At 40.8% G+C, this 13,081-nt stretch overlaps 1 protein-coding gene across 1 annotated transcript in view; it reads left to right on the top strand.

Moving 5' to 3' along the window:
* STAP1 (signal transducing adaptor family member 1) overlaps positions 1-13,081 on the top strand; it is a 32,353-nt gene that overhangs the window by 2,500 nt on the left and 16,772 nt on the right. Inside the window, exons 2-4 of the mRNA XM_074950336.1 lie at positions 1,041-1,128; positions 1,363-1,561; positions 10,294-10,365. Coding sequence (XP_074806437.1) covers positions 1,439-1,561; positions 10,294-10,365 — 195 coding nt within the window. The 5' untranslated portion in view covers positions 1,041-1,128; positions 1,363-1,438. The remainder of the gene's footprint in view (positions 1-1,040; positions 1,129-1,362; positions 1,562-10,293; positions 10,366-13,081) is intronic.

Below are 13,081 nucleotides of genomic sequence, written 5' to 3' on the forward strand. Positions count from 1 at the left end.
TAAAAATTTTTGGGGTCAAAACCTTCACTAAATCATGCTGTAATCTGTCAAAATATAGTAAGAATGCATCAGTTATTACATGTTAATTTCTGCTTTGAACTGATGGTGGTTTTAGATTGTGCTGGCTTTCCAAGGCTGGGAGTTCAGTAAGTGCCGCTCTTCAGCTACTGAATGTCGCAAAAATGGTGCATATCTTGCCCCATTGCTGAATTTCCCCAGTAGAGTCAAGTTCTGCCATTTTACTACAAAAATATGCCAAAAGTAGCACAATTGGAAAAAATTTGCCATCTAATAAATTCTTAGAAAAAGTTAATAATATGGATTTTTCCAAGAAGTCATTACTTGCGGAGTAAAAATCGATATTTTACTTTCACATAGTTCTGGGAAGTACCAGATTTTCTGTTATCCTTGCCTAGCAATTGCACAGTCTAAAAGTTGCCTCGCAAGCAGGTCACATATATTAAAGCCCTATTGGCTCTGCGTGAAGGTTGCAGGGAAGCAGAAAAGGAGCCTTGAAGGTAACCCACAAGAATAATGGGGGAAAATGTGTTCCCTTTTTCTAGAGCACGCTTTCAAATACTTTTTGTTTGTTTGTTACCTATAGAAATATCACAATGTCTTGCTGTCCCTGTTCTTTCTTGAGGATTTCTGGAAGGGACGCAAACCTGAAGATAAATCCTGGCCCTGTTGAAGTCAACAAGAGTTTTGCCATTGACTTCAGTAGGGCCAGAATTTCACCCTGGGAAAGGGATCTCTCCCACACCTTATCTGAACTTTTGGGGATGATGGATTTTTCACAAAGAAAGTTTCCCCCCCCCCAAGTCTTTATCAGAAATCTGAGTTACACATGTATCAACAACAAAAACAGCAGTTTTCACTAAAAATACCTTCTTCTCTCAATCACTCTTATGTCAGAATTCCACCAGATCTCCAGCAAAAGCAATCGTCAGACATTCTTAATGTAAAAAGCCAAGTGGAATTTTAAAAAGCCAAAACAAACATTTCAGAAGCAAACGGGCACAATCTCTCTTTCTTTGCAGGTCACCTGTAAAGATTCCAGAGTCTGTGAACTGTGAGAGGGAGGTTTCTCTGACAGATCTCCGACTAAATCCAATAATGATAATCCCGGTAAGAAATGGCATAATTATCATTTGTGATTGTGAACCTTGGTCTGCAGGATGGAAACATACAAATAGCATGCTAGGAAAGTTTCCTTTAATCCATTTAATCTTGTTCCTCTTCGGATTATACAGTGAGAAAGGGGTCTGTGCGGTGTGTTGTTTATTTTAAAATAACCACCAAGACTTCCTCTTTGTACCGTCAACTTGTTCTCTCAAACCGGGGCGACCTTTCCTTTGCCAGAGGCTAAAGATAAGCAGACAAGAATACACAGAGGAAAAGAACACAGCCAAGATTCAGCGGATAGGGAGGGAGCAGGATGGCTGAGCCTGAGAAAATCCCTGTACCAGCCCCACGACGAATCTTCCAGGCGAGACAGAGGATTACTGCTCTGCCCCTGTACTTTGAAGGGTTTCTATCTGTCAGACGGGCACGGAACCAGGTAAGGTGCACAATCCGGGCAGCTACATTCAATTAAACTTTTTCTGAGAAATGTGTTGTAACTCATTACAGGTGTTGAGACCTGTTCCTTAGGGCTGGTCTGCACCCTAGCTCGCACTGAAATAATTAAATCTGTTTTAATTCACACCTTTAGTTATTTTAGTGAAAGTCCTGTGCACACTTATTTCAGAATGAAAGTGTCCCATTACAATTTAGTTGAAGTCAATTTTTTACCAATGTAAGCAAAATCAAAATAAGAAACTCTTATTCTGAAGTAAGTATCCACACACAGATTTGCACTGAAATAACTAAAGGCATGAATTAAAACAGATTTAGTTATTTCAGTCAAGTTTGTGCGTAAACAAAACCTGCGTATCTCTTGGCACTTTCTGCTGTTGCATCAGAGAGTAGTATTTCCCATACTTGAAACTACTATTTTTTTTTTGCTTTCAGATTCTTATTTATATATATATATATTCAACTAAATAGACTCTTTAACAAAATAATAGAAATATAAAATGTACCATAAAAGTCTCCATATTTATAGACATGCATTTCCTTTTCTGTAGACAATATTATAACAAGCAAAGATGGAGAAAGATGTTGATTTCTGAAGTAGTTTATTTTGGGTTTTCCAATGAACTCTTACTCCATTTCAGTTTTATTCTATAAATGTATATAATCAAAAGAACTGCATTACACACCATAATAATTATTCAGTACCCCATCATATTTTTTTTTATAATCTACAGGAAAGTTGATTGAGACTGATTTCAGAGCTGCAATAATGATGAGACATTTAGGTTACACTTTAAGCCACAAGAGCAAAGTTTGATTTGTTTATCTTGTTCTGAAATATCCCATACTAGTCTTAAGCCTGAAATTCTCAGTCATGGAGCATTTAAAATGAGCATGGTGATGACTTACAATAATTAAAAATATATAATGCTGAAATCATTTAACTTTTATTTATGGACTACTTTGGAAACACAGTCCAGTGGAATTTTTATGAGGCAGGATAATAATTTATGTCCTGATCTTGTATGCATGTGTGAACATTATTAGTAAGTATTTACAGACCAGGTCCTTGAACATGCTGATTGCTTTTTAGTATAGATTTCTCTATTTTAGCTCCTGATGATAGTGATCATTATAGTTAAGACGGCAAAACAGTTTCCGTTATAATCCTTTCCCCGACCCAGTCATGGCTATAAAAGATTTAATATTTTCTGTGCTCGATCACTGCGCAAATATGAATTTTTTCAAAATTAAGTTTGAAGGTAAACTTGTATTTCCCCATTATTTTTTTTTTAGTAGAGTGGGGTGGTTAGACTATTCACAAAGAGAAAAGTAACTACTACCCTTTTTTTTTTTTAACTATAATATAGCAAGAGGAAGTTCAGAACAGTGATATTTTTGAACATCACTATTAATGATGTATTCCAACATGGAAGATTGGTTGAAGTTTCATTATGCTGCGTAACAGTCCAGAAATAAACAGCAGATATTTTTCAATTTCTCCCATATGTGGAATCTTTTAAAAGCCACTCTCTCTCCAGAGTTACTAGCTCACATACTGGCAGTTCACTGCACAACACCAAGATCACTGAGAGGTTTTTCGCAGGAGTGGGTGGGTGAGATTCTGTGGCCTGCGTTGTGCAGGAGGTCGGACTAGATGATCATAATGGTCTCTTCTGACCTTAGTATCTGTGAATCATACATGTAACTGATAATTTTTCAGCACTGCAATAGGATTTTCTTGGGCATCAGAAAAGGCCATGGAAGATTGTACTGAAACTATTAATTTCAGGAATGGGAGTGGTCTGTTACAGAACTGCATTTCCTTACGAAATTTTAATAATGGGAGGGACTGCTATCAAGGTTAGGTCAAAAGTGTCCAGGAGCAGGGGTATAACAATAGATATTACCAAAAGTTTGGCTTTTGCAGAGGTTTACACTCCATCTAATTACCCATTACACTCCATCTAATTGCCCCCATGCATCTGATGAAGTGAGCTGTAGCTCACGAAAGCTTATGCTCTGATAAATTGGTTAGTCTCTAACGTGCCACAAGTACTCCTCTTATTTTTACGGATACAGACTAACACGGCTGCTACTCTGAAACTTTTCCCCTACTGTTACTCACACCTTCTTGTCAACTGTTTGAAATGGGCCATCCTAATTATCACTACAAATGTTTTTTTTCCTCCTGCTGATAATAGCCCACCTTAATTGATTAGTCTCATTAGAGTTGGTATGGCAACACCCATTTTTTCCATGTTCTCTGTATATATATATATCTTCCTACTGTACTTTCCACTGCATGCATCTGATGAAATGGGTTTTATCCCATGAAAGCTTATGCCCAAATAAATTTGTTAGTCTCTAAGGTGCCACAAGAACTCCTCATTCTTTTTGCTGATACAGACTAACACGGCTACCACTCTGAAACCTTTCCCTAGAATGTTGTTTCAGCAGGGTTTAAAACTCTAGCAGGTCTCCCCAAGCTCCCCTAGGGGTATGCGTTGCTGATAAACATAGTGGGGATTGCTGATAGTATGTGAAACCTAATATGTGTGGCAGTGAAAGGGATAAAATAAAAATAAACTAAGCCACTAACCAAATGTGTACTGAGGTTATTACAGATGGTCCTAGACTAATGCAAAAACCCCACGGTTACACTAAGGGATCAGCATTACATTTAAGGTGCAATACCTCAGAAACCATCATGGCTAGAAATATTATAAATGGTGTCAGCTGTTGCAGTCCAGGGGAGATGGCATTGCTCAGCTCCTCTGAAAATCAGGTCACTTAGTTAGGCCTAAATATGAGTTTAGGAGCCTAACTTTTAGACTCTCATTTTTGAAAATCTTGGCGTTTCAGGACCAATACATGACTGAAGCTCTCATCTTGGACCAGTGATTAGAAAAATAAAAACTTCAATCTGAGATATGACCATCATTAACAATGTATGCTTGTATATGGAGCATACTATAAAATAATATAACATTTATGTAGGACCTTTCATCCTGAAATAGCCTCCAAAACTTCACATACTGAAAGACAGCCAGCTGTAGGCACAGAAGAAGATGACCCACTGGCACAGTACGCAATGTAACCGACTGAGGAGGGGAAAACATTGCTAGGAAGACCACGACAGGACATCGCTCTTCCAAACTTCAACATGCAATCTTTTACGATCAAGCAGAGCGCCAGGAGCTCTGTGTTTGAGGGATCAGCTCAAATGTGTATCTGCTATGAATAAAAAGTCGAGCCGGAACCAAGCTGTGAAGTTTGTAGTTGGATCTGGAGTCAGATTTCCCTAAAGACAGTATGTGGCTTGGATCTATGGTTCTCGGTCAGGGCCTATTTATAATAAACAAATTAGATACTGCACATTCATTACTTGCCCTTCAAAGTCTATTTGAATGTGATAAAGAGAACCGCATGAGCAGATCTCTGTGCCCATGTGGATTCCCCATTGATTTCTATAGGGCTCTGCACAACCAGAAAGTCAACTTGCACAGTTCTTTTTGCAGAATCGGGTCCTTAAAGGCAACCTTGCCTGTCTCTCCCTGCTCTTCTTTCTTTCAGCTCCAGATAAATGCCAATGTTGATGTCATAATTGGCAGAGCCATGAAAATCAGTTAGAGAAATAAGGATCCCCCATCTGCCTACAGTTTATATCCATGTCTAAAGAATGACTTCTGTTGACACTGGTATGCTAGCTGGCATGAACAGAACATAATTTTGCCAAAGCTACTTTTTAAAGATAATTTTTTTTAAAATATCTATTTAAAAATTGAGGCACCAGCCACCAGAATTATTTAAATTAAAAATTCGTTCAAGAAAAGTTTCATAACATGGAGGAAACTGCAGTGTAGATGAAGCCAGAGAGCACACAGGAGTTACATGCTACTAAGGATGGACTCAGCTGAAAGACAAAAATAGCAGAGTGATTCACATCCATAGTAATAGGTAGCACAGTAAACTGAAACACCAAGAAACCACAAATAAACTACTGCTCTTGCTATTCAAATAGCTAGCAGCAATCAGACTTATTCTAAAACATTTCTTTATTTTATCTAGCATGATGGAAATAGCCATATCTAGTAACACTTTCCCCCCAATAGCTTTATTAGTAATAAATGTGCATTTATATAATGCCTCTGCTCTTAATCCCCAAGCATTTTACAAACAGGAATCACTTCACCCACCTCTGAAATGCAATAACGCCTTGAGTAGAACGTGGCCATTCTTACTCGGGCCACAGCATTACCACACAACAAATCGGAAAAGGGAAAAGTAGCATTACATGCAATTGAAATGGCAGTTCTGGACAGCCTGTTACAGAGTAGGTGCTATGCTGAGAAGGCAGCACGGGTTCACAATTCTATTAATTTTAGTTGGAATAAAGGTGACCAAGTCTGTGCACCTTATTTATAGGCAGTGTTGAGTTTGTTTACCCGTGACCCAAAGACATTCCTGAATGCATAGAGCTTGCAGAGTGACTGGTTTTGCTCATTCTTATTAGGGTGAAATTCATGCCTATGCAGAGTGTCTGTATAAAGACTATGCACTTCTTAAGTCTTCAAAACAGGGGGTTATGAGAGACTAAATTGGTGTATAGCCCTTGTGTCAGCTCATTCTGGGTATGTGGGGGGGGGGGGGAATTCACTGACTTCAGTGGAGCTACAGTGGCATGTGGAGAATCAGATCCCTCTTCTTTTACACGTTATCCAAAGTGGGGAGCCTGACAACTATAGCTGTATGAGAGGATCAGGTCACCTGAGTACTCATTTTCAAAAGTAAATATTCTTCTCGTGAAATGTTGCCAATTTCATTGGTCTAAATTGTAGCTTTGCCACAAGGTCATTGTATGAGGCAGCACCAGGTTGGGCTGCCTTTCATGCTTTGAGAAGCAGATCAAGATTCACAATCTGGGTCTGCTTTGCAATGGGGCTGGAGAGGAACATACCGTGTATCATGCTTGGTGCAGTGTACATCCCTCAGTTTATCAGCCAGCATTGGGGGAGGGATGGAATCAGTCCCTGGGATGCTGCTTCCCTGCCATACAGGAGGAGCATGAGAGGGTGCCTTGCACCCTATATAGCCATGCAGAGCAACGTCTTTACCAGCTTTTCCCAGTAAGCAGATAGCAGGAATTCCTCCAGTCAGCTAGTGCATTTTCAGTAAAGCAAAGTATCACTCGTTCATGACAACAAAAGGTGATTCGCCTGTCGTCCTGCACATCTCTGTTCTTGGCCAAAATTACTAACCAAGGATGGGGCCTAGCAGCCTTCGTTAGTTCTTTTGGGGCTGAAGCTGGAAGAAGGCCGTCAGTCCAGAGAGCATAACCCCATTCTAGACAGTTCAGGGCTTACAAGGATGCTGAGGGAGAACCACCCTAGTCCACAAGCGGTTCTGAAGAACTGAAAAGAATTATTATGAGACTGAAGTCTATGGGGGAGAGGTCACCAGGTAGAGGTTTGGGGGGAAATATCCTGCATGCCTTAGTTTGTCAGGCCTAGCAGACATGCAGTTTTTACCCTTGTGTGAGAAACGCTCACTTTTTTGCCAAAAGAGTACTTTTTCAAAAGTACATTTTACAGTTTTGCTATCTTCATTTACTAGTCCATAAGTAAGGCCCTTCTTTTTTGTTTTTCTTTTTAAACCAACTTTTACCAAAAAATCCCCAGGTTTTACAAAAGGTTTTACTGATTTTCACCTGAATTTTGGAGCACTCAAGTATGTGACAAACAGGTGGATGTGTTTAGGTTAATAATAAATTAGTCTCAGTGTAAATGTAAGGTTGTCTGTTAAAGTAAGGCAAGGTAGTGGAAGAGATACATGGTACATGCATGGGTACATGTTTACATACTATTAATGTAGAGTTCATGAAATACACCACGGCCTGAAGCTGCTTTTACATTCAATACTCTTCCTTTTCTCTTTGTTGCTTTTTTCTGTCCTCCTGCCTCTCAGTATTAACCATTCTCGTATTTACCCAGAAAACTATTACGTTAATTTTATGCACTGATTTTCACTTATTTTTTAATTTTTGTAATGAACACTGATAAATACTTGGGCAATTTTAAACAAATAAAATCCCAAAATGAAAGGCTTTGCCCACAATATATGCTTCTCATGCATCCTCAGACAAGAGAGCAGAGTGTTTAATTGCGATTCTCTTACAGCCTTTCCCATCACTAACTAGCACGTTCATTACAGGGAAGATTTACAACAATAAGGCAATAGCTGGTTGCAGATCGATAGTCTATCATCATTGAAAGGGGAAGTAGATAAAGTGTCACTGTGAGTGTAACAATCTAGCTTTACATTAGAGGGAGATATTGGTGAACAAACAAACCAGTACAGTTAATATTAATCTTTGTGGGACTAGATTGTTCAGAGGAACAATGGCAGGATGTGTAGATCAAGTCCAGCCCCTTGTGCTGTGGCAGGACCAAGTAAACCTAGATCGTCCCTGACAAGTGTTTATCCAACCTGTTTTTAAAAACCTCTAATGATGGGGATTCCACATGATTGCTTCTGGGTGATCAGCACTTTTGAAAAAAAAATCAGACCCCACTTAGTTAGGTACCTAGTGTGACACCCCAATATTCACCACTGTCATGTAATTAGGATGAGTTTTGTACAAAGTATGTCTTCTGAGGTATTCTGAAAGGCTCGTTCTGCTAGACATTAATTTCTCATTGGATTGCATGTGCTATTGTTGTATGTGAAGTTATAAAGTTTGGCTATGTGTTACTGAAACATGTTGTGAGGTTGAAAACACCCACAAGCAGCCTGCCAGGTACCACAGTAAAAAGGCCAAACAATGTGAATGGCTTATTGAGGAAATGCACACAAGCACAAGGATTACCCCAGGAACTGTGTACAATAGAAACATCTCAGAGGTATCACTACACAATGGGAACTGTTTGACCTAGGTCACAGCAAAAGAGCTTTCCAGAGAGTGAGAAGAAGATATAAAAAGGGGGACAATGACATCAAAGGGGTTCTCACTCTCCAACACCTGAGGGGCAAGGACTGAACTGCGGGAAGTGATGGTCCCAGGCTAAAAGGATCTTTAGCCTGTGTATGAAAACCTGAGAAAGCCAAAGCAACTTGTGCCTTAAGAATCTGCCGGCCTGTTTATCACTCAGGGTGAGAATTTGCTAATTTATATCCTACCTAGCTAGTGTGTTAAACTCAGTTTGCGGTGGGGGGGAGGGGGGTTATTTACTAAGGTAATCTGCTTTGATCTGTTGGCTATCCCTTATAATCACTTAAAAATATATCTCTTGTATGTAATGAACTCGTTTTTGTTTTAAACCCAGTTTGTGTAATTCACAACACAGGAAGGGGGGGTGGGTGCAAAAAGCTGTGCATATCTCTCTCCGTATTGAGGGAGAAGGCAAATTTCAGTTAGCTTACACTGTACAGTTCTCTGTGCAAGACAATACAATTTGGGGTCTACTCTCCAGAGTGGGCATGCACTTGAGTGCTGGGCAATTCCTTAGCTGAAAGCTTTCCCATGCAGTACTGATTTCAGTGTCTGTGTCTTTCTGCAGCTGGGTGTGTCCCTACCTGTGTGTGCGCTAGAGGAGGCTTGAGGGCCTGGCTTAGCAGGACAGGGTAAGGTAGCTCGGCTGGTGGAACAGGCGGGCTCAGTGGTACCCCAGGACATCAGGTGGCACTCCGGAGTGGGGGGTAACCCGTCACATCTAGAAATGGACTTAATAGCCTGCCTAACTTTACACACACTTTTTTTTTTTTAATCTTGGCCCATGCGTGTGTTCAGAAGGTGTCTAGGCAGATATTCACTACCTAAAGCTTTAACAGAAATTAGCTGATGGATTTGAGGGAAAAAGTAGTAATCATACACTCCCAGTCAACAGAGGAAGATGTAAGGATTCCAGTTTTATAGTAGAAATTGTGGAATAAATAAAGAGGTGTACAAAGAAAGTATCTCTGATGAACAATAAGTGACTGGTTTTGTCCTGATCCCTAACTACTTTAAATAATTAAAACAAACTGACTGATGACAGGGGTGAGAAGAAAGTCTGCATTTTGTCTAGTTTGCTGTTTGCCCTAGATGATCCAAATCCCGTTTCCCTAGTTCACAGTCATTATAGTCTGAATTAATACAAATTCCAGCCCTCCTTTTCATCTGTTTTCAGTACGGAGTCTGCTTTTTATGCAACTTAGGGACAGCAATATGAAAAATAAAAGCTATTAAACAGTTCTCTCCCCCAGGCTGGAGTTCACGTTTTAAATGAGGGGCAAAAATGTCAAAAAATATAAACTACTTGGTCATCAGTACTGAGATATTGTCCGTGCTATTGATAATCCATACTGATACCAATACTTGGTCAGTTACCATAACCAAGATATTGAATGTGGATCACTACAATGCTACTCTAGTTTTAAACTTAAATAACTCCAGTGAAGCCAATAGAGTTACACTGGCATAAACTGGAGTAGCAAAGTAATGAATCAGCCCCCAAGTCTATATATCGGAACTCCTGACCTGGAATGAAATAATCTTACAAATTGTTTCATTTGCTGGAAGTTATAAAACAGAAGGTCTTTGACCTTTACCAAACTATAAAGCACTGAAATAAACCCACTTGGGTTATGGTACTTTTCTTATCCATATTTCATTCACTTTTCTTTGGGGGCTAAAAAGATTTTCCAGGTAAACTGACTCTTGCCCTTTTCCAACAGGATTTTGAACAGTACTGGACAGAACTCAGAGGGACTACACTTTTCTTTTATAGTGATAAGAAAACCCCAACCGTGAGTAGCACAACATGCTTGTGTGTATGTATATATGATTATTTTTAGTAGCCATTTTCACCAAGTGAGTATATACTCATTTACTGCAAGTGTCTCTCCCATCCCTGTTCTCGCATCTTTGAAGCCCATGGAACATGTATCAAGCACTGTAACAGAGAGCCTGAGTTACAGTGTAGAAAGTGATACAAATAATAAAAATAGTGTGTGTCTACTCCTAACAAAAGGAAGATTCTTAGTCATTCAGGCTATTCTGTATATTCACTTTTGAGATGAGAACCAATGGCTAGTGGGGAGCACTCTGCAAGCAACACAACATTTTGATATTAACTCAATGATTTTAGCCTTTTGCTTGGCACATATGCAGCTCTTTAGATCTTCAATGTGCTTTACAAACCTTAGTTCAAAATATCCTGATCACCCATTAACTCCTGCCCATTTACTATACAGGGTCATTCACGAACATGTTGCACATGGCACTTATGAGAGCAGGGAGGTTGCTCAGTCCTTGACTAAGACTTTCCCTCCCTCATGTTTTACCTCAGAAGCAGCTGCTGTATGTGTGTATACACTTTTTTAATTGTTTGGAGACCAGTCAGGGTGAAAGGTGCGGTATAGTTATAATATGCACATCCTCTGCATCTTGCATATGGGTACTTAAACCTGTCTGTCCAATAAACTGCTCCAGCACAGAGCTTCTGCCTTTCTAGCCAAAAATCTGCACCTCAGAAATGAGGGCCAATACAAAGCAAAAGTTCTTTCATATCCCACGTGGACATAGTCTGTCTCGTTTGAACTGTGGTTGAAACTCTGCTCGCAACAACCACATGTTGTTTATGTATAGCTTCTCAGAGCAGTGTGGCAGGGATATTTTTCTGATACCATTTTATAGATAAGGAATCCAGTTCTTCTCTCACGTACGATATACCCTGTTGTGGGTCCATTGACTTCACTGGGTTTATTCTTGGTTACACTTGTGCAAATGAAGAACATATCAGCTCTGTTGCTTTAGGCAGTCTTTATAGCATGGTTTATAACATGATTCTTAAACCAAAAACGCCAATTCATATTGCTCAGTGACATAGGAGCTGACTCCGTGGGTGCTCAGGGGTGGAGCACCTGCAGGGAAAAATTAGTGGGTGCTCTGCTCCCACCGGCAGCCAAACTCCCCTCCCTGCCCCACCTCACCTCCACCTCCTCCCCTGAGCGCGCCGCATCCCCGCCTCTCCCCCTACCTCCCAGCGCATGCTGCTGCAAAACAGCTGTTTTGCGGCGTAACAAGCTCCAGAAGGGAGGGGGGAGGAGCGGGAATGCGGCACATTTGGGGAAGAGGCGGAGCCGGGGCGGAGATTTGGGGAAGGGGTTGGAATGGGGGCAGGGCATGGGTGGGAGGGGGCGAGGCAGGGGTGGAGTCATGGCGGGGCTGGGGGCAGATGGGGGGCGAGCACCTACCGGCACCAGTGGAAGTCGGCGCCTTTGCTCAGTGAAACTACTTCAGTTATATTAGCAACAACTCTGTTCAATGAATGGAGCTGTAAGTGCTGTTCAATTCAAATCAGAAGGTAACTGAGCAAGATGCTCACATGAGCAATTCCCAGGTAATTACCCTAAAGAATTAACATACTTTTACTGTACATTTCCACAGAACTCAAGTAACATCCCCAAAATGTTCCCCATCACAGGATGTATATACTGAGATGGACTTGTGATGGGAGAAAGATGTTTTCTCCCTTATTTTTTTCTCCAACAGATCCATGCATAGTCACAGACACCTCCTACTCACCCAAAAGTCAACCATAACAAGAAGAAAAGGAGTACTTGTGGCACCTTAGAGACTAACCAATTTATCTGAGCACAAGCTTTCATGAGCTACAGCTCACTTCATCGGATGCGTACTGTGGAAAGTACAGAAGATCTTTTTGTACACACAAACCATGAAAAAATGGGTGTTTACAACTACAAAAGGTTTTCTCTCCCCCCACCCCACTCTTCATGGTTTGTGTGTATAAAAAGATCTTCTGTACTTTCCACAGTATGCATTCGATGAAGTGAGCTGTAGCTTACGAAAGCTTATGCTCAAATAAATTGGTTAGTCTCTAAGGTGCCACAAGTACTCCTTTTCTTTTTGCGAATACAGACTAACACGGCTGTTACTCTGAAACCAACCATAACAAGAGAACGTCCAGAGGGAACATTTAGTGAAGTACTGTAACTCCTGTTGTTAGTCTACAGGGCTCGAAGCTAAAAAGTTGTGTGGGTGTTTTGTGTAAGAAGTGTCACTTTAAAGCTGCATTTCCCAGCTTTCTAACATTGGTTATTTGTTTTTCAATTGTAGCTCTAATGTTCTTGCCAGTGGCATGCTTGGGGGAACCTTAGGGTAGAGAGAAGAGTTTTACCACTCCATGTCAGTATAAAGTAGCCACAGTGAAGTGGCCTCAGAGCAGTCAGATGTCCACAACAGACGCCCCCTGGAGAAGGGGCAGCCTGGGAAGGGAGAGCACAGATGGGGGGAGCTCAAACTAAAGTTTATGAGCCTATCAACAGTATGTGCCATCCATATGCACCCCTTGCTGCCAGGTCCAGGAGTGGAGGTGCACCCTTCCTTGATTTCCCTGAGTGGCTTTAGCATGTCACACAGCATCCCCATAACCAAGGGTCTGATTTACTAGTGGGAATGCATGACTGAACTACACCCAGGCTTCTCAGCCAGGAGACAGAC

This window comes from Natator depressus, chromosome 4 (assembly GCF_965152275.1).
Source record: "Natator depressus isolate rNatDep1 chromosome 4, rNatDep2.hap1, whole genome shotgun sequence".
NCBI classification, from domain to species: domain Eukaryota; kingdom Metazoa; phylum Chordata; order Testudines; family Cheloniidae; genus Natator; species Natator depressus.